Here is a 24,563-nt window from a genome sequence, read left to right as displayed (position 1 = left end):
CAAATACACTTACAGTAGAAGCCATGTAGAGGAGATTTCACAAATATACGTTGCATGGTGTGGAAATTTTCCATGATGAATTCTAAATCCGCAGTCTGACTATTTATGCAGCGGAATGATGTTGCGGAATTCAGCCCTTTAAGTAAAAGGTCTAATTCTACAACTAATCCGCGATTAAAAACTGACACTATTTAGGTGCGGATTCGACCACTGCGGATTTCCTTTGAAATTGCTGCTGGTATTGCATTTGGGATGCCAGCAGCAATTCTGCCCTGTGAGAGGGTACCCTAATAGTAGCATTGGGTACTGAATGGGTAGTGAATGCTATACCTTACTGCTCGCAATACGGGTTCATGCACACTTCTATATTTCTTATCATGAACAGGAACACATCCCATTAGGGGAACTAAGAAAAGCATTCCAGAATGAAAGGTCATTTTGTTTAACCCCTTAAGGACAAGGGTGTTTTGGTCCTTACGGGGTTATGACACGACACTTTTTAGGGATTTTAAGTGGTGGTTTTACCTCCCTATTTTATTTTCTTCAGCTACCAAAATTATTTTTGCTGCATTTTTTCCCTTATCCTCTGAGTCTTTGGCTGTGTCTGACAGCTGACCTGCTCTTGCTTAATTGCAGGAGCAGAGGCTTTAATCCTGTGCCGTACATCTAGTATCAGCAGGGATTATAGCCTAGGACCAAGTGCCGTATATTTACAGCGTTGGTCCTTATGGCGTTAAGCAGAAAAAACAACTAGAAAGACCAGCGGTCAGCATGAATGAGGCCTGGGTGGAACTACTCATCCCAGAACAGAACATTCCCCAATATCAATGTCTTACCATTCCTACTAGAATCTGAAGAATCATCTCGCCCATCCCAGCAGAAGTGACAAGAATTGTCGTAGCACATCCTGCAGATGTAAAGAAAAGTCAATACTATGCTGACATAAAATACATACATGACAGAGGATACCTGTTATAGTATAATATACTGCAATACCTAATTGGGTATTCCGGTTACGTTAAGCTGCTGTCAAATGAATGATAATCAAGAGCTATTAAAGTTTACAATGCGGTTCTGCTTTGGGTTTTGTGTCTGTAACTCTATAAACCGTTACCTTCTCCCGGCTCTTCAGAAGTGTTTAGTCACAGGTTGTGCTGCATCCATCCTGTAGACATTCTGGTGCTGTAGGTCAGGCATGCTCAGTAGGAACGACCAGGGACAGCTTTTTTCTCTACAGCCCTTGGGATTGCTGACCAATAGCAGGGCAGCACTAAGGGGGAACGCGCACAGGAAGGAAATATACAGCAGGGAATTGTGCAAAATTTCATGTGGCATATCAGCAGGGATGCAGCAGCCATCTTGGAAAATGATGTGTGAAAACATCAGAAATGGAAAACAGGATAAGAAAGTAAGGGCTGTGTGATTTATACCCATAAGCCACTAGTCATAAACATGGCACAAACACCTTTAACTCTGGAATTCCTGAAAATTTGCTCCACAACTGGAATACCTCCTTAGGCCGCCTGCAGACGAGCGGGTCGGATCCGGCAGCGAGAATTCTCGCCGCGGGACCCGACCCGAGCGCCTGCAGGGACGAGCGCGTACTCACCCGCGCCTGGCGGCCCCGGCTCTTTCATGTGCCGGCTGCCGCGCAGCCGGCGCATGCGCAGACTGGAGCCGGCGGCCGGGTGAGTGCGTGCCCCGCAGAAAATTAGGACATGCCGCGGTTTGTTTGCCGCGCGAGATTTCGCGCGGCCAAACCGCGGCCGTCTGCATAGGAGTGCGTATTTTAATGCACTCCTATGCAAACTTTCAGCGGCGGAAATCCCGCGGGAAATCCCGCGCCGGGATTTCCGCTCGTCTGCAGGCGGCCTTAGTTATTGCAGTACAACTGTATATGTGATCAGACAACTGCTCGTTTAATTCTCCTTTAGGGCCTAAAAAAATAAAAGTAAGAATAAACCCTTAAGGACCAAGCAGTAAATTTACAGCGCTTGGTCCTGGGCTTTATGTCACTTTCACACGGGCCACAAAAGCGTGCGATTTTCTCGCGATGCAAGTGTGATACAAATCGCATGCATTTATGAAGCCCATGCTTTCTAATGGGTTGCTTTACATTAGCAATGTTTTGCAGGCTGCTACATTGCGAGAAAAAAAAATTATGGCATTGCATTAAATGGCTGCAAATGAGAACCAATCACTGCAGCGCTCGATAAACCGAGTGCTGCAACTCAGCCAATCAGAGCCAGCGCTTCCTGGAGGCAGGGTTTTTGAACCCCTGACCAAGAAGCGTTGGGTGAAAACTACAAGCAAGTGTTCCGGAGCTGCAGAGGAGACGAGCGGCGGAGTTGATGGCGCCTCTTAGGTGATGTATATATATATTTTTTTTTTTATGCAACCAGAGCTTATTTTCGGAATAGGGCTTGTATTTCAAGTCCACCCAAAAATCCCAGCAAAAGAGTACTACAAAGTCACGCGACTTTGTAGCGATACAAAAACGCAATATTGCCGCGAGAAAATGCAGCGATATCACACAGAACACACATGCGATTTCTCTGTGATTTTCTTACAGCGATATCGCTGTTACCCATGTGAAAGAGGCTTTAATTATGGCCAATAGTAAAAATACAGCACAGGATTAAAGTTCCTGTTCTGCAATCAGGCAGGAGCAGGTCGGGTTCTCGGCTGCCAGTCAAAACTGCTTCTGCCTTCTCCTTTCCTGGCTACATAGTGATCAATGATCGCCATGTACAAAGAAGTGAAAGTAGAAGTGTTTCATCCACTACGCGAGACGGCAGTCATGTAACTGCTGGGTCCCCCTGTTACAGCAGAGCTGCAGGGTCCTAGCAGACCCTAATCAGCTCTGCCAGTGACTATTGTCACTGCAGGGCGATGTATTCCCTGTAGCTGGGGCTCCTATGGATGAACCAGCTACACTGGTGAAGTGAAATAAAACAAAACCATGTGAATGTCCCCCAGAGTTCTTATATAAAGTCATTGGGGGCATAGATGGTAAAAAATAATAAATCACATAAATAAGTAAAAATAAAATTACTGAATAAAATAAAAAAAATATACATAAAAAAGAAAATAACCCAAAGCCAACACCAACCAAAACAGTCGTTGTAGCAAAACACCCGAAACAAAATGAGGAACCCATACTTTATTTAAGCATAAATATACTAATTTAAAAAAAAACAAAAAACTATAAATGTTAAAAAAAAACAAAAAAAAAAAACCACTATTTTTTTAGCTTTTTACTAGAGATGAGCGAATGTACTCGGTAAGGGCGATTTCGCAATCGAGCACCGCGATTTTCGTGTACTTCACTACTCGGGTGAAAAGTACTCGGGTGCGCTGTGGGGCGGGGGGTTGCAGAGGGGAGTGGGGGGTAGCAGCGGGGAACAGGGAGGAGCCCTCTCTCTCTCTCTCCCTCTCCCCCCCACTCCCCTCTGCAACCCCCCGCTCACCCACAGCGCACCCGAGTACTTTTCACCCGAGTAGTGAAGTACTCGAAAATCACGGTGCTCGATTGCGAAATAGCCCTTACCGAGTACGTTCGCTCATCTCTACTTTTTACCCCCAATAAAACTGGGGAAAAATGGGGAAAAAAAGTCAGTGAAAAAGATATTAAAATAAAATCGCCCTATATGTCACGGGAAACAAAATGCAGCAAAAATTATTTTGGTAGCTAAAGGAAAAAATAGGGCATTAAAACCACCAGATGGGTAAAATCCCTAAAAAGTGTCTGGTCCTTAAGGTACAAAACAGCCTGGTGCTTAAGGGGTTAAAAAAATAAGTTCAAAACCAAAAACTTTTCCCATTTTTTGCATTAAATTGGTATCGCAGCTTCCATAAAAGTCCTGTTTAAAGGGGTTGTCCGGCCATAAACATTAGGTCTCATTACTTCTGTTTGCCAATTTCCATGCACTTTGTAATATACATTGTGCATGGAAAATGAAGCAAGCAGAAGTTTTGGACTTACCTGAAGGGATGCCCCCCCCCCCCTGTGTTGCTCCTCCGTCGTCCCTGGTTACCACAAGAATCTTCTCTTCTTGTCGGGCCACAGCAGCTCTTGTCGGCGCGGGAACGAGCCCCTTCTCATCCGCGCATGCGCAGTTCTTCTCTCTGCAGCCGGGACCGATATACGATCTTCTTGTGTGCAGGGGGGGGGGGTTGGGGGGGGAGGATGGAAGAGCCTCAGAGCAGGAACTGAGCTCCCGCCCCCTCTCTGCCTCCTTTCCGCCCCTCTGCACTATTTTCAATGAGGAGAGGCGGGACGGGGGCGGGGCTAAGGTTTCCGAATTAGCCCCGCCCCCATCTCGGCTCTCCCCATTGCAAATAGTGCAGAGGGGCGGAGAGGAGGCAGAGGGGGCGGGAGCTCAGTTCCTGCTCTGAGGCTCTTCCATCCTCCCCCCCCCCCTGCACACAAGAAGATCGTATATCGGTCCCGGCTGCAGAGAGAAGAACTGCGCATGCGCGGATGAGAAGGGGCTCGTTCCCGCGCCGACAAGAGCTGGGCCGACAAGAAGAAAGATTCTTGTGGTAACCAGGGACGACGGAGGAGCAACACAAGGGGGGGGGGCATCCCTTCAGGTAAGTCCAAAACTTCTGTTTGCTTCATTTTCCATGCACAATGTATATTACAAAGTGCATGGAAATTGGCAAACAGAAGTAATGAGACCTAATGTTTATGGCCGGACAGCCCCTTTAAAATATCATATTATTTAACCCACATGTTGAACGCTGTCAGAAAAAAATGGTTTTTTTGGTCACCTAGTCTCCGCAAAAAAATTGAATAGAAAGCAATCAAAAAGTCCCATGTACCCCAACATGGTACCAATAAAAACTACAGGTCACCCACAAAAAACAAGGCCTAACATTGTTCCATCAATGGAAATATAAAAAAAGTTCTAGTGGTGAAAAAATGATGTGAGAAAGCAAGTATTTAATTTTTTTATAGTATTACAACATTAAGAAAACTACATATATTTGGTATCACTGTAATTGTACTGACACACAATAAACAATTTTTTTTTATTTTTTTTAAAAGCTGCAAAATTTGTTTCAGTCTCACTCCAGTAGCTGGGTAATTTACAAAGTGACTCCACATTTGTAGATGTAACAAACTTATCAGCATCATGTGACATTTGATAACTTTGTTGCATCTTTAGGGCCTATTTACACAAGCATGCATCGGCTGGCGTTCTCACAGGCAGCCTATATACGCTTCCATCTGAGCAGTACCTCCTTTCCCTCCTCCTCACAGTCTGTCTGCTTCTCTCCTCCCCTCCGGCTCTTTGCAATGGGAGTTGGCAGGACGGGGGCGGAGCTAAGCTCCGCCCTCACCCATTGCAAACGCCGGAGTGGAGCAGAGAGACAGAGAGCCAGTGAGGGGGAGGGAAAGGGGGAACTGCTCAGATGGAAGCGTATGTTGGCCAGCCATGAAAACACTCATGTAAATAAGCCCTTACACTGGAGAAGGGGAGAAAAGCTGCCAGAATACTGGTGATAACAATTCCTTTAATAAATTCTCCCCAATATCTTTAACCTCTTAACGTTCCAGGATGTACAGTTGCATCATGGAGGTTTGGGGCAGGATTGGGGGTTGATCCTCCTTTGTTTAGTGAGGGTGTCGGCTGTCTTTGATAGGGGACACCTGCCTGCAACAGTTGTGATCAGCTATCAAAGCTTAATTAATTGTTTAAATAAAAGGGTAATAAAAGTTGTAAACAGCCCACCTTTTCCCATATTTACACAAAAAATATTTCATATTGAAAATAATATATTTGGCATAGCTGAGGGCTTATTCACAAGAGCGTATATCAGCCGGCATTTTCACTGCCGTCTTATATACGCTACCATGTGATGCACAGGCTTGGCATACATGCAGTTGGGCAGAGGGAGACAACTTAGTTCTGCTAAGCTTTCTACCCCTTCCCTCCCCCTCGCTTGCTCATCTCCTCTCTCCCCCCCTTCAGCTGTTCACAATTGGAAGGCGCGGGATGGGGATGCAGTTAAGCCCCTGCCCCTTGTCCACAGCCAAAAATCGGAGGGGCACCGTGGAGCTTAGTTCCGCCCCCATCGCCTTCTTCCCATTGCAAACAGCCAGAGGGGAGGAGAGAGGAGAAGAGAAGGGGGAGGGAGTTTAGCAGTCATGCTGCTAAACTCCCTCCCACCTCCCTTCTCCTGCCACTGTCATTGGCTCCCGATATACGCTCATGTGAATAATCACTTAATCTGTAAAAGTCTAATCTATCAATCAAAGTAATGCTTTATCTGTACGGCGAATTGTATCAAAAACAAAAAATATACATCATCAAAATTGGGTTTTTTAGTCTTTAGTGATTTATAAAAATCAATCAAAATGCCGTATGCCCATAAGACGGTACCAATAAAAAAACTACAAGACATCTCACAAGAAATGAGGCATTACACAAGTATGTCAATGGAATAATAAAAAAGTTATGGCTGTCAGAAAATGGGGGTAGAAAATAACTATTTTTTCCCCAAAAGATTTTATTTTTTTTAAAATAGTACAGCAAAAAAAAAAAAAACATTATGAATTTTGTATCATCACAATCATACTGAACCACACAATAAAGTTATTATATCAGTTTTGCTGAACTGTATATGCTGTAGAAACAAGATGCCCCCCACCCCTACCCAAAAGATTGCGAAATTTCTCTTTCCATTTGACGCCACTTAAATTTTTTTTTTTTACGTTTTTAAGTACTTTAAATAGTACAATTGAAAAATACAACTTGTCCCATAAAAAACAAGACCGCAGACAGCTACGTTGATGAATAAATAAAAGAGTTATGATTCATTCCAAAAGTGGGGGGGATAAATCGAAAATGAAAAAAAAAAAAACACGGGGTCCAAAGCCCTAGTGGATTCACCAAACATCCCAATTACAAAAATTGAACCAACTAGGCAACAGACATTAAAGAAAGATGTAAAAGTTATCATAATATAAAGGTAGCAGTAAAAAAAAAAACAAAAGACATTGCAACAAGTTTATACCGAATCCATGACTTGGTTTTCTTGGGCCGGTAGTAGGCAGTGAGAGGTACTGATATTAACTTTATGCAGGATGCCTGAACTTCATTCTGACCTCCCCACTTTTGTGTAAGCTAACCTAGATCAGACAGGATGACCCCATCAGTATAGTGCAGACCACCACCGTGCCACTCACCTTTGTAGTTTAGCATATTTTCGGTGTAGGCCAACATGCTGGGGAAAACACTACTGAGAAACAGACCGAGGAAAGATGTACCAACGAAGAGACCAGGGACACTGTTCCGTGAGAGCAGCAGCAGCAGCAAGGTAGCGGTCACTCCAACCTGGGGAGAGTGAAAACAAGCTTTACAATGTCATTACTTTGTGGCGCACACCATTAACACCAATGATTTCTTACCTTCTAGTAATGTGGACAGAACAGAAAAGGAAGCAGAGCAACCGGAACTGAGGAAAGGAGGCCGTGTGGACTGCATCCTTCATAGGATGTGTAGATTGGATTCTTGGAGGCTACATTCACACGAGCGTGAATATGAACTCCATTTTTTTTCTCCCCCTCAGAGCAATGCTGTGGGGCAAAAGATAGCTGCATGTTGTATTTTTTCGCACCCCTGGGAACGCATCGCCCATTGTTTTCAATGGGACAGTCAAACACATTGCATGCCGTACCATGTTCACGCAAGTGTAATGTGTTGTTTCCCATTTAAATCAATGGGAAACACTTGCCGATCCTCCGACGCACATGAAGCAAGTGCCAGAAGATTGCAGTTTCCCAGAAGTGATTCAAGGCTGTTTTGCCTGAAAACTTCCACGCATCTGAAGGTAAAACGCACATTGACAAGTGCGAGAAACTCGGTCTGATAGTGTAGTGTCCCAGAACATCATTCTAGACCCCTTCATAATTGTCATATATGTTTGTCTTATGTGGATACACTGTGCAAAACTCTCATGTCAAAATTTCGGTATGAGTTGCACAGCTGCAGCGTCTAAAGGGTTAACTCCATTAATATCATTGCCTGTCAGCTTTGCTGCTGAATGTATCTATCTTACTGTGTCTTGTGACATGATGTGGATGAATCTATAAGTATGAGTGTTTGGGTTCCAGAATGAGTGAGGTCGGAGCTCCATCTACCATCTGAGGGTTTGCTACCACAGAGGCGCATGAGGGCACCATCAGCTCTTGTGCCGATGAAGATGGAGGAGGAAGACAGACTGCTTAACTGTATATGAAGTGCATGGGAGTAAGTGAGCCTAAATGTTTTCCCCCCAAAGTCCTATCCCAATAGAGCCTTTGTAAGTAACTACCTCTTCAAGTGACAATATGTTTTCTACAACATCATCAGTGCAGAAGTCTACCAAATCTTTAAAGATAATTCTAAGTCTGTTTTATAATTCCTATGCGCCCGTCTGAAGTCTGGATCACCGTATAGTGGTACACCTTTAACTTACACCCACGCGTGCTGAAGTCTATGGGAGTGGGGTGATCATTACTGCCATTCTGTGGCCATTGACTTTCATGTAAAGTTTTTCTGAATAAGTACTAATTTTCCTGCACTGTAAACTCTGGCTGCTGAAGTTTGTTGTATCATGCTGAAAAGTCACTAGTAAAGTTTCACCGAGCCTCCACCATTCCGGAGAACCCGAGGTACTATACACTTGTCCAGTGTTATCAATCCGCCATGTATTTATGCTGGTGTATGGAACAGTGACGTCACGAACTGACAACTGCAACCCCCCTCATACCTGTTATTTGTTGTAATGTTACTGCAAGTCCCTGACTGTTGAAAACATTGGCAGTCACAAACTGGATATATATATTTATCTAACTAGCGCATTGCAATATTGCATTCAGCTGTTTGCATGTAGCCGAAAGCACAGTCTTTTCTGTATAGTAGGTGCAGCCAGCTTCCATAACCATCACAACTTTAACCCCTTAAGGACATGCCCCCCTCCTTTTTTTTGTTCATTTTCGTTTTTTCCTCCCCAGTTTAAAAAAAAAAAAATCATAACTCTTTTATTTAATCATCGACGTAGATGTCAGAGGGTTGTTTTTGCGGGACGAGTTTTATTTTTCAATGGTCCTATTTAATTTACCATATAATGTACTGTGGAGTAAAATGAAAAAAAAACAAAAAACGGAATTCCACCATCTTTCGGTGCATCTTGTTTCTATGGCGTACCCACGTCAACAAAAATGACATAACTTTATTCTACGGGTCAGTACGATTACTGTGATACGAAACTTATGTAGTTTTTTTGCTGTACTATAATTTTTTTTCTAAGATATTTCATTTTTTTCAATTTTTTTCTGCCGCCATCTTCTGCAGTTGAGTGAAATGGAAAAAAAACGGGAATTTTTTCTTACCGATAATTCCCTTTCTGGAAGACATCATGACAGCATACGCTGGAGGTTGCTCACCTGCTGACCTGAAGGGACAGGAAGAGGCAGAGTATAAAAAGAACCTGCCCTCCACCAACACCAGTGCGTTCCAAATGACCACAGTGACCAGCTATTTAACCAGAAGGTGTGTTTTTATTGACATCACACACCTCAGAAAACAAAGTCAAAGCATACACATTACCTCATGTGTTGGACAAACTAGGGTAACCATGTTGGTAGGGGGGGGGGGGGGGGGGGGAAAGCCCGTATGCTGTCATGATGTCTTCCAGAAAGGGAATTATCGGTAAGAAAAAATTCCCGTTTTCCCCATGACATCATGACAGCATACGCTGGAGGAATACCAAATAAGTGGCATGGGCTTTTTAGGGAGGGATTACGGCTTGGAGCACCTTCCTACCGAAGGATGCGTCCTGACTATATTTAAAGTCCAGCCTATAATGTTTAATGAAAGTATGGCCTGAAGTCCATGTGGCTGCGTTACAGATTTGCTCAATCGACGCGTGCGCTCTCTCTGCCCAAGAGGATGCCACCGCTCTCGTTGAGTGGGCCTTCAATCCTTCTGGAGGGGGGATGCCCTTGGCCTTGTAAGCCTCCTGGATGGCTCTCCTGAGCCACCTGGCGATCGCATCTTTAGAAGCGGCCTTTCCTTTAGCCTGCCCCTGAAATTGAACGAAAAGTTTGTCAGACTTCCTGAAACTTTCCGTTGCCTCAAGGTACGCTAGTACCACTCTTTTGACGTCTATATTATGGAGCTTTTGTTCTTTTCCATTTTTGAAATTTTGGCAAAAGGCTGGAATAACTATTGGTTGGCCCTTGTGGAAATCTGACAATACTTTAGGCTGGAAGGGCGGGTCTAAAGAAAAAACTATTTTGTCTGGGTGGATTGTCATATATGGGGCCCTTCGTGAGAGGGCCTGGATTTCCCCCACGCGTCTGGCCGACGTAACTGCCACAAGCAGGGCTACCTTGTACGTCAGCCAGGCGATGGATAGATCCGTAATCGGTTCGAATGGGGGGGGGGGGGGGGGGTCGCAGAAGGCCTGAAGGACTATGGTCAGATCCCAGGGTGGTGCCGTGGGCCGTGTGAATGGATGTAATCTGCTCGCCCCTCTAAGAAATCTCCTAATCCACCTGTGCTCCGCCAGCGCGAGATCGAAGAATGCCCCCAAGGCCGTAATTTGGACTTTGAGGGTATTCGGACTCAAACCTTTATCCAGGCCCGCCTGGAGAAAATCTAAGATTTTACGGACGTCTGGCTGGTCCAGCTGCTGGATGTCCTGGCCTAACCACTCCGAAAATTTTTTCCAGACTTTGGAGTAGATTTCGTGTGTCGAGGGTTTAAGGCTCTCGCTAATGGTGGAAATAACATTAGGGGAAAGACCCTTCCCTAGGAACTTTACCCGCTCAAGCTCCAGGCCGTAAGCCTGAACTTGTGAACTTCCGGGTAAAGAAGAGGGCCCTGCGACAGTAGGTTTGGTCTTGTTGGAAGGTGGAAGGGCTCTCCCACTGACAGGGATCTCAGGAGGGGGAACCACAGTCTTTTGGGCCAATATGGTGCTACAAAAATTACTGTTAGGGTTGACTGCAGTAATTTCCTTAGCAGGAGCGGTATTAGTGGCAGAGGGGGAAAGGCATACGCTAGGTCCCAATCCCAGGGGTGAGAGAGAGCGTCCGTGCCCAAGGCCTGTTTCTCTGCACCTCTGGAAAAGAAAAGCCAGCATTTGGTGTTTGCGCTTGACGCAAAGAGGTCTACTTCTGGTACCCCCCACTTCTCCACAAGAAGGCTGAACACCTCTGGATGGAGTTCCCACTCTCCTGGGTCCACTTTCCTTCTGCTTAAAAAGTCCGCGGCTGAGTTCTCGGCTCCTTTTATATGAAAGGCCGATAGGGACTTTGTTGTGCCTTCCGCCCATTGAAGGATCCGCCCCGCCAGTCGTTGTAGTGGAGGATTCCTGGTGGTACCCTGGTGGCGAATGAGTGATACTGTTGTCATATTGTCTGAGAAGATCCTCACATGCTTCGCCACTAACCGTGTTTGCAGGCTACGCAGGGATTTCCATACCGCTTTAAGCTCCCTAAAGTTCGATGAGCTAGCTTTCTCGTGAACGTCCCAGGCCCCCTGTACATAACCGCCTTCAAAGTGGGCCCCCCACCCTTTGGCGCTGGCATCGGTCGTGATTATTACTGCCGGGTCCAAATTCCAATCGGATGCCGGAGACAGGTTGTCCGACGACACCCACCAACGGAGTGAAGCTCTGGCTTCCGCAGAAATAGGGATTGTCTGATCAAGCGAAGCCTGCAACTTGTCCCAATTCTGGAGAATTAGTGACTGGAGTCCGCGACTATGGAACTGGGCCCAGGGGACCACGCCGATGCACGAAGTCATTAGTCCCAGGATCCGCATTGCGTCTCTTATCGTTACCCTATGTTTTTTATAGAGGTTGGAACATTCCTTTATGATAAGATGTTTTCTTAGGGGAGGAAGGGACGAATTTTGTAGACTGGAATCCAGGATGACACCCAGGAATTTCTTCCTGGTTTCTGGCTCCATGTTGGATTTTGACTCGTTAATAATCCAGCCAAGCTCCTTAAATAATTGCAATGTGGACTCCAAGTGTGATCTCAGAGTAGACGGGGAATCTGCCACCAATAGGAAGTCGTCCAAGTAGGGGATGATCATGACACCCTGATTTCGTAAGAAGGCCACCATTTCTATCACGACCTTGGAAAAAATTCGCGGAGCCGAGGAGATTCCAAATGGGATGCAGACGAACTGAAAGTGGCAGATTTCCCCCTCCACCCTCAGCGCAAACCTCAGGAACTTTTGTGAGTTGGCGTAAATAGGGATGTGAAAATAGGCATCCTTAAAGGTCTATTGTAGCCATTACGTTATCTCTGGCAATTAGAGGAGTTGCAGTTCTAATGGTTTCCATTTTGAATTTCCTACATTCAATGAATCTATTCAGTTGTTTGAGATTGATAATGGTGCGGTGGGAGCCATCTGGTTTGGGAACCAGAAAGAGGGGGGAATAGAAACCTTTTCCCTGTTCCTTCTTGGGGACCGGGATAACCGCGCCGAGACCCTGCAGGCTCCGTACACCCTCCAACAGAGCCTGTTCTAGGCCTGGAGACTGGGTTGGGGTTATCATAAATCTGTCCGGGGGGCGGGATAGTAGCTCGATCCTGTACCCCTCCGCCACTAGGTGCAGTACCCACTCGTTAGTTGTAATACTACGCCAGCTATTGGAACAGCGAGCCAGTCTACCCACTACCGGGCCCAAAAGTATGGGCTGAGGGACAAAAGTTAAAGTCTTCCCCCTTCCGCCCTTTGGATAAGACCATCTTCCGGTCTTCCCCTTCCCGGCGTACGTGGACGAGGGATGAGGAGTGAAGGGTCTCTTGGGTGGTCTGGTGGCAGGTAGTCCGTGACTCTTGTCAGCTGCTTTCTCCAGCAGACGATCCAGGTCTGGTCCAAATATGCGCCCGGCCCGGAACGGTAGGGTACATAGCCTATTTTTGGAAGCTGAGTCCCCCGACCACTCTTTTACCCACACTGCCCTTCTGGCGGTGTTCGATAGTGCTGCCATGCGGGCTCCGAAGCGGACTGTTTCCATTGAAGCATCCGCCAGAAACCCTGTTGCCATCCGTAGCAGAGGGATGCCACTTGCGAACTCCTCCCTAGGGGCTTTTTGGTCGACTAGGGCTGCGAATTGGTCCAACCAGATTGCCATGGAACGAGCCACGGAAGTGGCCGCGATGTTGGATTTCATGATCAGACCGGAGGTAGACCAGGCTTTACGCATGGTTGTGTCCACCTTATGGTCCAACGGGTCCTTTAAGTGGGACGTATCCTCAAAGGGTAATCCGGACTTTCTGGATACCATGGCAATTGCCGCATCGACTTTTGGTATCTCGTCCAAAAAGGACACCTCATCTCCCGGAAATTAAAGGCGTTCTTTGAATTCCCTAGGGATTAGCGGAGCCTGATCCACGCTCTCCCACTCATTTAGAATCAGCTGCTTGAGCGTGGCCGTTGCGGGAGTAACCCCGCGAACATATCCTCCTGGACTGTGCGGGGTTGCTGCACGTCTTCCTCCACCTGCATGGTTCTGCGTACAGCTTTTAGCAGTTGATCCATGTCGGAGGTAGAGAAAAGATATTTTTTGTCCTCCTGCGTCACTTCCCCGTCAAAATCCATATTTTCCGCTATGTCGGAGTCGGACTCAGACACCGCCGGAACCGACCTGCGTGTAACCCTGGAAGGCCCAGGTTGGAGGTCCGAGAGGGAGGACTGCACTTCTTCCCGGACGACTGAACGAATTTCGGCCATAAGGGAAGTTTTTTCCTCCTGCATAACTTTTGCGGAACAGGTAGCACATAACGTTTTTGTGCAGGAGTCGTCGAGTTTGGTTAGACATACTGGACATTTTTTACTCCTTCGTCTAGCCTCCTGCGGTTTTTGAGTATCCCTGTCCTGTAAGACAAGGGAAACTCTGTTAGTCGGGAAGTGTATGTAGTGCAGGTGTAGGTTGGTCCACCGGACCACTTACAGTTTGGAGGGTCTCTGGGTCCTCTCTGGCCGACATCTTACGTCTTGCAGGAATGTTTCCTGTACTTAGGATCGTTCCTTAGCGTGGGGAAACACCACCAGCTGATGCAGGGGCAGCAGATTTTTAAATTCCGCGCCGGCCGCGCCAGGCCCCGCCCCCTTCGCAGGCCACACCCCCTTTGCGGAGCGTCTGATGTCACCGCGCTGTATTCCTGGAGCGCTCCTGTCGGCCCTGGACCCGGAGATGGCGGCCGCCGCCTGAAATGACGGCCGCAGTGGTGCCGGCAGCCCGTACTTGGACCCCGGCCCACGCAGTCCCCGGAAAGCGCCCAGATGGGGTCCTTCCCACTGGGGTTGCCGGGGCTGCCCGAAGAAAAACGCCGCCGCTTCGCCAGTAAGTCCTCCTCCGGCATGGGACAGCGTCGCTGGAGCTCTGCCGTTGCTGTCCTGAAGGGACAGGAAAAACACTGGTGTTGGTGGAGGGGAGGTTCTTTTTATACTCTGCCTCTTCCTGTCCCTTCAGGTCAGCAGGTGAGCAACCTCCAGCGTATGCTGTCATGATGTCATGGGGAAAACTAAATTTTGTGATCTTTGGGGGTCTTGTGTTTACGATGTACACACTGCAAAAATAAATATCACATGATAATCTATTCTATGGGTCAGTACGATTACTACGGTACCAAATTATTTAGTTTTTTTTTTGCTGTACTACTTTTCAAATATAAAATATCTTTGGGGAAAAAAAATGACATTTTTGCTGCCAACTTCTGACAGCCATAACTTTATTTTTCCATTGACATAATTGTGCGAGGGCTCGTTTTTAGTGAGACATCCTGTAGTTTCTATTAGTACCATTTTGGAGTACGTAAGACTTTTTGATAGCTTTTTATTACATTTTCTTGGAGACGGGGTGGCCAAAAAAGTGCAATTCTGGTATTTTTCTTTTTTTCCTTACAATGTTCACCATGCTGCGTAAATAAGGCATTAGTTTGATGAGTCAAACTTTTATGGACCCAGTGATACCAAATATGTTTTGGGGATTTTTTTAGTTAGATTTTTATTTATTATGAATTTGGCAAAAGGGTTTTCTTTTAAAACTATTATCTTTAGTTTTTTTTAACAATTAATAACGTTTTTTTAAAATCGATTTCTACATTTTTTGTTAGTTCTGGTAAACTAAAAAACTTGCGGTGATTTGATCGTTCCTGGAGTATGATGTAATACCATAGTATTATATTATACCATGATCTGACAGGCAAGCTATCAAGTCATGCCTGTGGTGATCTGCAATGGCAGCCGTGGGCATTTTCGGAAGACCCCTGGCTGCCATGGTAACACTAAGGCACCCCATGATCTCATGGACCCCTGAACATTGATCGACACATTTAAATGTCAGAATTGATGGCATTTAAAGGGTTAGCAGGTCCGATCAGTGAGTGCTCATTGGAACTGTTGCCGGTGGATGTCGGCTGTAATAATCAGCCATCGTCCGCATTCTACGGAGTGGGATTGACTTCATACAAACTCCGAACCTCCATGACGTAAATGTACGTCCTAGAGTTTTAAGGTGTTAAAGTTGGACGTGTGGACAATAGATACCAAAAAGGCAAAAAGGTTGAGTATAAGGCTTTTATATGTTCCCGGGTTGTACCTTAGAGTCAACTTTTTTGGTATCTACTTACTAATAGTGATGATCTTCTGTTATCTAATAGTATGCGGTGATTTAGATTTGGTTGCCTTACTGTAACCGTGACTGTATAGAGAAGTCATCACTGGCAGACATGGAAGGTGCACAGGGTGTAGTCTTGTATCGGAGACAGTAATTCTATAGTATGTGTAGTTTTTTACAGTTCTTTTCACATGGCTGAAATTTGCATGAGGCACCCACGCATTTAACCATGGATATTTGACACAGATTCCACACCAAATAAGAGACATCTATGGATGCCGGATCCTCATAGGATTTTCATTAGTGCTGAGCTGCGCCTTTGACCCCTGGTTGGTTGGGGGCTATTCCCGTGACATTTGTATGTGGTTTTCCCTTTCCCCATGTGACACACATCAGCAATGCAAACAATAGTAATATAGAAGGGGGGGCAGGAATTGCAGGGTGGTCTCCTAGAAAATTTGGCTGCAGACACTCCCTTACCCCACAGCTGCCCCTTAACTCCTTAAAGACCAGAGTGTTTCAGTCCTAAAGGACCACATACTTTTTATCAATTCTACCCTTGGATTCAGCTGGTAACAGCAGCCAATTGGCTCAAATCCTGGGGCAATGGAATCCTGTTGCTCAGGCAGATGTTCACATCTGTCCAGCAGCATCTGTGTCATTGGTCAATGAGAAAGTGATGAGTACAGGTTTCTGTTATTTAACCCATTAAGGACCAAGTGCTGTAAGTATCCTGGCCAATAGTAAATACTAGTAATTATTATGAAATTACAGTACCAGAGTTTCTGGTTGCGCCACACAGCTCTGCTACATGCACGTCACAAACACAGTTCTGCTACATGCACGTTACAGAGCTCTGCTACACATGCGTGTCACACAGTTCTGCTGCATGCACGTCATACACACACTCAGCTCTGCTACATGCCCATGTCTCACACACACACACACACACACACACACACACACACACACACATCTCTGGTACATGCATATCACACACACAGCACTGCTACATACATTCTTCATTCCATACAACAGGGATCACAACCAACACAGCAGAGTCCCGCACACCCAGGACTCCTTCCACACAGGCGACTGATCACATGCTCCTCCGTCTCACACGCGCACGGCTCTGCTCCTCCATCTCACATGACAGTTTTTGTGTTCAGTTTTTTGTGAGCCAAAACCAGGAGGGGAGAGAAAATCTAAATAGAAAGATTTGCAGTTCTACTCACTAAAACCACTACAAGGGAGTGTTGTTCACACTGATTGCAGTAATATGTCTGCTGTGTGTATCTATGTAGTAGTTTGGGAGAAACTTTTTCTTATTAGTAGCAGACAGACACAGAATTAGTCCTGCATATTAATGAGCTGCAGCTAACTACAGCCACTCCGTCCTCCAGCAAATGAATGAACATTAGTAGGCAGACAGCAGTCAATCAATGGCTGGAAGGCAGGGTGGGTGGTGCTGTCCTGTATCCCATGAATATCCAGGACTACTTTAAGTAGTCCTCTCTGCAAGTGCCGCTAATGATAAAAGGCAAGATTCTCCCAAACTACTGCACAGATCCACACAGCAGTGTAATCAGTGTGACATGCACTACCTTATAATGCTCTCAATGAGGGCTGTAAAAAGATGGCGAAAGTCTGTTTAGGTTGTTTCACCTTTCAATCAAAACCACAACTTCTGACCTAACAAGTACAGTATAAACACTGCATACATCTGATGACAGTGACAACAGTTTGCTTACATACACCTAACTGGCTCGTTTTAGCTGCTGATTGGTGCCTGGTGCCGGAGATATTGCTAAGATTTCATGCTCAGAGAGAGAAATATGGTCTTTCCATTAACAAACTGGACACAGAGCTGCTCACATGGTTGCTGGAAAGACCGACATAATATTGTGTGTGATAGACTTCTATTACTACTTTTAATGTTATATGTCACATGGGAAGTTTGCAACCAAAATGTGTGATCTTTTGGTGGGAAAGGGGGGGGGGGGTATAGATAGGTACATAGAATAGACCTTTGTCACTGAACTTTTTGTTTGCATGAAAAATATATTCCTTCAGTATACATCCATGACTTGGTGGTCAAAAACAAATGATCACCTCTGTGGTGGGGAAACTTACAAGGTTAATAAAAAGCATGGACCGTGGAGGCACTTTGTAGGAGACAGGTATGGAAATGAGTCTTCCCAGGGTGATACATGCCCAGAAGAGGCTGGGCAGATATCCGGCTGTCTTATGAGCCAATGACAGTGGTTCCTCCACAGCATAACTGTAGATAAAGCCAGAGAATTCACCCTGTGAAAAATACAAGCATATTATATGATGATTATTATTAATTATTATTAAGAGTATTTGCAGTAGGATTCGGGTGCTTATGCTTTTCACTTAAAGGGACACTCCTAGCACAACTGATACACAGTGCCACTTCTAGTGCAGGGCTTGAGATGGTAGTGCACGAAAGCTGTCTTCTACCTTCTCCCTCGGGCTCTGCACTGGACTATTAGTTTTACCTGGAGTGTTCCTTCATGTTTACTAGAAAAATGTCTTAAAACAAAAAAAGATAAATACTGAAGAAGCAATTTCCCTTACGTCCGCCAGCAGCACAAATGATGGGGAATTGTCCCTGTGAACTTAGTGTTTTTCTGTCCTGTAAGAGGGATAGATGAATGTTATCCTCCTTTATTGTCTACATTTTATTCACCTACCATGTGGCTGTCAGTCCTGTTTGGGGTGCAGCCACTGGTTCCAGCAAACAGTTCCTTTGTCGGTTGGAATTTGGTGTCTAGCTAAGTATGGCACCATTTTGATTGAGGGCAACTTCACTCACTTAGGCATTGCGCCCTAGAAGCCATGCGTTTGTGTTCCCCCATGTGTTTTATCAAGATTCTGCTTTATGCTCTTTTTTATTCAATTAGCCCTCTCTTTCCAGGGTATTGCCCATGGGAGTTGATAGGACAACCCACTATCCAAGACATAGTGATCTGATGAAAAGATTCTGTCCAAGAGTCAATGCAGGAATTCAGGGACTCCTTTTCCCAGCATTCTAAGTGTCCCAAATACAGGAGACAACCACTTTCTGACGAGGAGTTCCAGATCCTGGATGAAAGTTATTCTTCTTTCTCCTCTGAAGAGGAGGACGTGAAGGGGAAGTTATATTTCCCGATAGAAAGAAAAAAAAATAAAAAAAATTTCAAGATTCATACGGTCAAGGGACCAGGGATGTTGATTTTGGGGAAACATTGGAGTCCACCTCTAGGGGACCTAGGTTCTTCAAAGTGGACAATGCTTTGAGTAACGCAATGATGACTGAATGGAAACACCTGGAGAAAGGACCAATTCTTTCTAGATGTTATAAGCGGTAGCAGCAGCTCTCAGGGTTCATGGATGGTCTATTGTCCTTAATCGATGATTGGCAACTGCTAGCAACCTCAAAGGAGGTATTAACACATTAAATTTGTGTAACTACAGAGTTCTTTTCTTCCAACAATTAGGTTGGATGATAAACTGGGACAAATCAGATACCCTGCAAGAGACAGAGGGAAAATTCTGGAGCTTATTGTAAACTTCACTCACATAACAATATTGTTAACCCATTTGAAAAAGAGGAAATTAATAGCAGCTGCCAATTTTCTGTCTGTTCCCAAAACAATGACGATCAGAACTCTGATGAGAGCTATGTGCTATGGTCCCGTTAGTATTTTCGACTTCTTCAGGAGAAGGTCTTTAGCCATTGGAACCATTTCCCCAAGGGATTGAACAAGAAGTGCACCTTGTCTTACTGGACCCATCTCTCCCTTTATTAGTGGAGCAACTTGATGGACAGGAGAGCTATGGTTCAACCTCTTTGGATCCTATTGACTATGTATGTATCCCAACCAGGTTGGGGCACCAATTTGGAGGAGGACACAGTACAAGAGATTTGGACCTCCCAGGAGAAGAATCGATCTTTCAATCTGAGAAAGCTTCGGGCAATCAGGCTTTCTCTGACTCACTTTGTAAGCAAGAGGAAGGCGGTAAAGGTTAGGTCAGACAAAAGGATTGTAGTCCTCTAGATCAAGAAGCATGGTGACACTCAAGCTAAGCCCCTTCAGACTGAGGTGCGAAATATCATGAGGTGGGCAGAAGAGAATTTAACCCACCTTACAGTGGTTCATATCTGAGAGACATTGAGTGTAATAGCACACAAATTGATCCAAGGTCTCAGTTTCAGGAGAGTGGGCTCTGAATCCAGAGATATTCCATCACATCACTCTCAGGTGGGGTGTTCCGGAAGTTGATCTGATGGCGACTAGACTCAACACAAAGGTGGAGAAACTTTGCTTATTATACCAGGAAGACAATGCTCTGTCCACCCCTTCAAGGTTCAGGCTTGCCCTTCATATTCCCTCCACTTTTCATGATACCAAGGGTATTGATGAAAATCAGGAAAGACCAGGCCACTGTAATAGCCATCACACCATTTTGGCCCAAAAGGTCATGGTTTCCCAGCTCATGCACATGAGTCGAGGGCATTATTGCAACCCACCTCCCCCATCCCCCATCATGCAGAACCTGGTGTCTCAGGGCACGCAGCTCTATCCAGATTTAAACAGAATCAACCTGACAGCCTGGAAGTTGACAAGTCTCTACTACGAGGTACAGGGATTTCAGAAGCATTGTTGAATATGCTGCAACATTCCAAAGCGGATTCTACACTAAGACTATAAGCAAGAATCCATAGAGTGATTATGACCTGGTGCTCAGAAAATGGAGTTTCTCCTGAGGATCTCTGTATCATCAACATTTTGAAAATTGTGCAATGTGGACTTGACAAAGATCTCAGTATATCAACCGTAAAGGTTCAAGTTTCGGCAGTGACGGCTTTCTCGCAAGATCCATTAGTGAAGAGATTCCTCAGAGGAGCAGCAAGGCTCAGAATGGGTCTAAGAGGCTTATGTAATCCCCCTTCAAACCATTAGAGGTTCATTTTAAATACCTTTGGATTTAAGGGACTCTCCTTCTGCAGTAACATCAGCCAAAAGGACTGGGAAATAACAGGCGTTCGGGGCTTTGAAGCACGATACTGCTTTCTTACCAGACAAGGTCCTTTTAAGATTCCTACCTACTTTTATGCCTAAAGTACTCTCCTTCCTAAATACAAACCAGGTTGTAACACTTCCAGCCTTCTGCTACAATTCCTCTTCTGAAGGAGAGGAAAGGATTTGCACCCTAGGTTTATGCAGAAACCTTACAGTTTATCTGGAAAGATCTCAGGATATTAGGCTGGATGAGAATCTCTTGATTCTGCTCTCCATTAAGAATAGGGGCCGCAAGGCATCAAAGCCTACACTCAGTAGATGGATCAAGGAGACCACGTATCAGGCACAAGGCCTTGAACTAGCCAACGTTTTTTTATAGCACACTCAACATGTGCAGTGTCATCTTTGTGGTCGGAAAGGAGCTTAGTTCCTTTGGAGAACATTTGCATGGCAGCAATGTGAAGTGCACATCAGACTTTTGTTAATCGTTATACTCATTTTTCTGAAAAAGCTGCCTTTGGACGCTTAATTTGAAATGCAATTCTCCAGGAGGACCCTCCCATGGAGATTGACACTTGCTAGATCCCCATAATTTGTGCTGCTTGGGGGACATAAGGGAAGTATTATTATACTTATTAATCTGTTTTCCCTTAGTCCTAACAGCAGAACAAGCTTCTCACTCTTTTTTTGTTATTGTACTTTATAATAGCACTGAATGGTTAGAGGGGTACCATTCAGCCCCTATATAGAAGGAGTGGAAGGCGGTTTTTACCATTAGTTTACTTGTTTATGTCATTAAGAATTCCATCTGTTCTGGGCAGAATACCCCATCATTTGTGCTGCTGTTAGGACTAAGGGAAAACAGATTATACTTATTAATCAATGCATATGTCACATTTACATGGCTAAATCCAGTGCCCTATTCTTCTTATCAATGCAGTCCTCAGTGCCAAGTCCCACCAAGTCATCGTAAAGTCCTAAGGACTTCCTAAGGGGAACAGCAGGGTAACATAGGATTATGACAGCAGTTTGTAGGATAAGCACAAGTAATTTGGCTTACATGTGAATACTGTATGTTACTTAAAGGGCCACTCCAGCGAAAACACATATTTCCATCCTTGCACGCTTCACCTGATTACCTGTAATATTCCAGATGTCTCCTATGCATACTGTAGTCACTTCCACGCAGTGCAGCCCCCTGTCTGATGATTATCAGACACCATCATGATGATCAGATTTGGCCCTGCTTTTTCTTTCACTATTCTGTACTATCCATCCCATGATGCATCAGCACATCATCACATAAGCAGCAAGAGCCTGTACCATTTCTGCCTGCAGGGAGGACACTAATTATCATTACCCTCTATATTCACCTAAATAAGCTGCAGACTAAGTATACAGTCTGGAAGCTGTGCTGTTATTTCCCTTATTTTACCTGTGTGACAGGAGCCGTGTGTGATCATCATCAGTAACTATGATAAGAGTTTTTATGTCCAACTCTAAATAGATTCAGAGTTATGTGGACTGAAAAACTTACTTTTTGCAAGGAGCATAAACCCAAATAAATCTCAGGTGGTCAGAATGATCACATGACCCACCTGAGTAGAATGAGTCCAGGAAGTTTCAGATAGAAAGGAATGACGAAGGGCAGCAATATTACTTATACACAGTGTACTGTCGGCTAGATACATAATGAAGTAAAATAATTTTTGTCCCTTGTGGAATTATGCAAGCTCCAACATTGCAGTGTGGTCCAAAGGGATGGGGACACCTGAATACATGGAAAATGGTGATTGGGAATGTCATCCTGTGTGTGGCATGTTGGTGAGGGGAAGGGGGCAAATCTGAAAGGGGCAGTGTCCAACATGGCATCCCTTTTGAAAGCCACCATCTTGGAACAAAGTTGATATTTTCAAATTGAAAGGGGTGCGTTTGACATATGTATCTCATAGAGAATTTGATGAGGAATCCAAATCTGTGCTTAAATGTGAAAACTTAAAAACTTTATAATAAGTTAACAATTTTTTGCGACATGGAACACAATAACGAGTCACTACAGGATATTTTCGATATGCTCCCCATTGTTTTGAATCATCAAGGCTATCCTCTTCTCCCATTGTTGATGCACTGAGAGCAACACCTCAGTAGAAATGCTTGTACAGGCATCCAGGATTCGCTGTTGCCATGTACACCACACTCTGGATTTTCATTGTGTAAAACCTGGACTTGATATTGCCCCACAGGTAGAAGACCAAATGCGGCGAGGTCTGGCAATTGCAAGGGCCACTCCACCGGTCCATGATGCCTGATACATTTTCCCAGAAACTGCGCATCCAACAGACATCACGTCCATATAATGTGGAAGGGCACCATCCTGCTGGAAGAACACTGGGAATGTGCCATCTTCATTGCACAATGACAGGAACACCTTGTCACGTAACAATTGCAGATACTTGGCAGCAGAAAGGTTACCGTTGATGAAAAATGAGCCCATTATCTTCATACACCACACCATGATTTTCTATGCACCAACCATCTTGGTGGGATCTGTGTGGTTTTGTGACAGACCAGTAGCAAAGGTTTTGTTTGTTCACCTTCCGGTTTACATAGAAGTTTACTTCATCACTAAACAGAACCATCTCTGTGAAACGTGGGTCCCATTGAAATTGCTCTGACATCCATTCCACAAATTCATCACAGCAATCAGGATCTCCCTCATTGAGATGATGCAGCATCTGGATCTCATACGGGTGCCATTTGTGCGTAGCCAGTATCAGCCCGATGGTGGTTTGACTCACCCCGCTCTCCTGTGCAGTGTGATACAATGTGGGTCCTTGCAGCAGGATGCTCGGTGGTCATTGTTGCTGCTTCGTCTGTGTCAGTTTTGTTATATCCACTTTTAGGCAGGTCCAACACAGAACCTGTTTGGCCAAATTTGGCAAGCAATTTGCCAACTGTCATGACGCATGTGTTGTTTGTTAGGATGCTGACTAATGAAATCCGCTGCAATGACTCGGACACTGTGCTCTCAGGAGATCAGCACGATCGCTGTCCTCTCCTTGCGTGTTAACCTTGCAGCCATATCTGTGTCTGTAACAAAGAAAAATTTGATAATAACTTTGGAAGGAATAAAGGTACATCACATTTAAGATTTGGAATTCATCATCAAATTCTGTATTAGATACATATGTCACATGCACCCCTTCCCATTTCAAAATATCAACTTTGTTCCAAGATGTGGCTTTCAAAATGGCCACTGTGTCAGACACCGCCTCTCACAGATTTGCCCCTTCCCCTTAGTAACATGCCACACAAGAGCGTGTTCTCAACCACCATTTTCCATTTTTTTCACATGTCCCATCCGTTTGGACCAACCTGTATTTGTGACTACCTGCATCCCAAAATCACTCATATGTGAGGAGTGTGGTTTTTAATAAAAAAAAAAATAGTAAAATGGCCACATGATTTTGCAGCAAAATCTTCTGGTCATGAACAATGTGCAACCTTACCCTAACTCAGACCCCCTACTGTCTCTAGATTACGAGCCATAATAGGCAAGACCTAACTTTATTCTTAACCTAACCTAACTATTCACATGTAATACTTGTAAACACAATTGGGGGGGGGGGGGGGGGGGGGATTTATCAATAGCCGTCTTAAGTGTATGAAATGATGCATCCGTGAAAATGGATATTCTTTGGCATTCACACATCTCTGGTCATTTTACTAATATGATAGAAAGATAAATTTTGATGTTCTACTAGCCATTACTACAGAGCACGCTTTATGTGTGTGTTAGGCGGCATTACTCAAAGTTCAGGACTATAGCTCTGTATTGTATATTTAATGATGGGATCTTATACCATCAGTCCTAGTCAAGCACAGTAGAAGCCA

The 24,563-nt window shown here is 44.9% G+C and overlaps 1 protein-coding gene across 1 annotated transcript in view; it reads right to left on the bottom strand.

The window, feature by feature from the left end:
- Positions 1 to 24,563, bottom strand: part of MFSD4A (major facilitator superfamily domain containing 4A) — a 79,949-nt gene that overhangs the window by 10,761 nt on the left and 44,625 nt on the right. Inside the window, exons 6-8 of the mRNA XM_066600172.1 lie at positions 17,773 to 17,946; positions 7,199 to 7,346; positions 837 to 907 (exon numbers count right to left, since the gene is read on the bottom strand). Of these exons, the coding sequence (XP_066456269.1) occupies positions 837 to 907; positions 7,199 to 7,346; positions 17,773 to 17,946 (393 nt within the window). The remainder of the gene's footprint in view (positions 1 to 836; positions 908 to 7,198; positions 7,347 to 17,772; positions 17,947 to 24,563) is intronic.

The sequence above is a fragment of the Eleutherodactylus coqui genome, chromosome 4 (assembly GCF_035609145.1).
Source record: "Eleutherodactylus coqui strain aEleCoq1 chromosome 4, aEleCoq1.hap1, whole genome shotgun sequence".
NCBI lineage: Eukaryota > Metazoa > Chordata > Amphibia > Anura > Eleutherodactylidae > Eleutherodactylus > Eleutherodactylus coqui.
The sequence above is the reverse complement of the archived record's forward strand: the minus strand, read 5'-3'. Positions and strand labels throughout refer to the sequence as shown.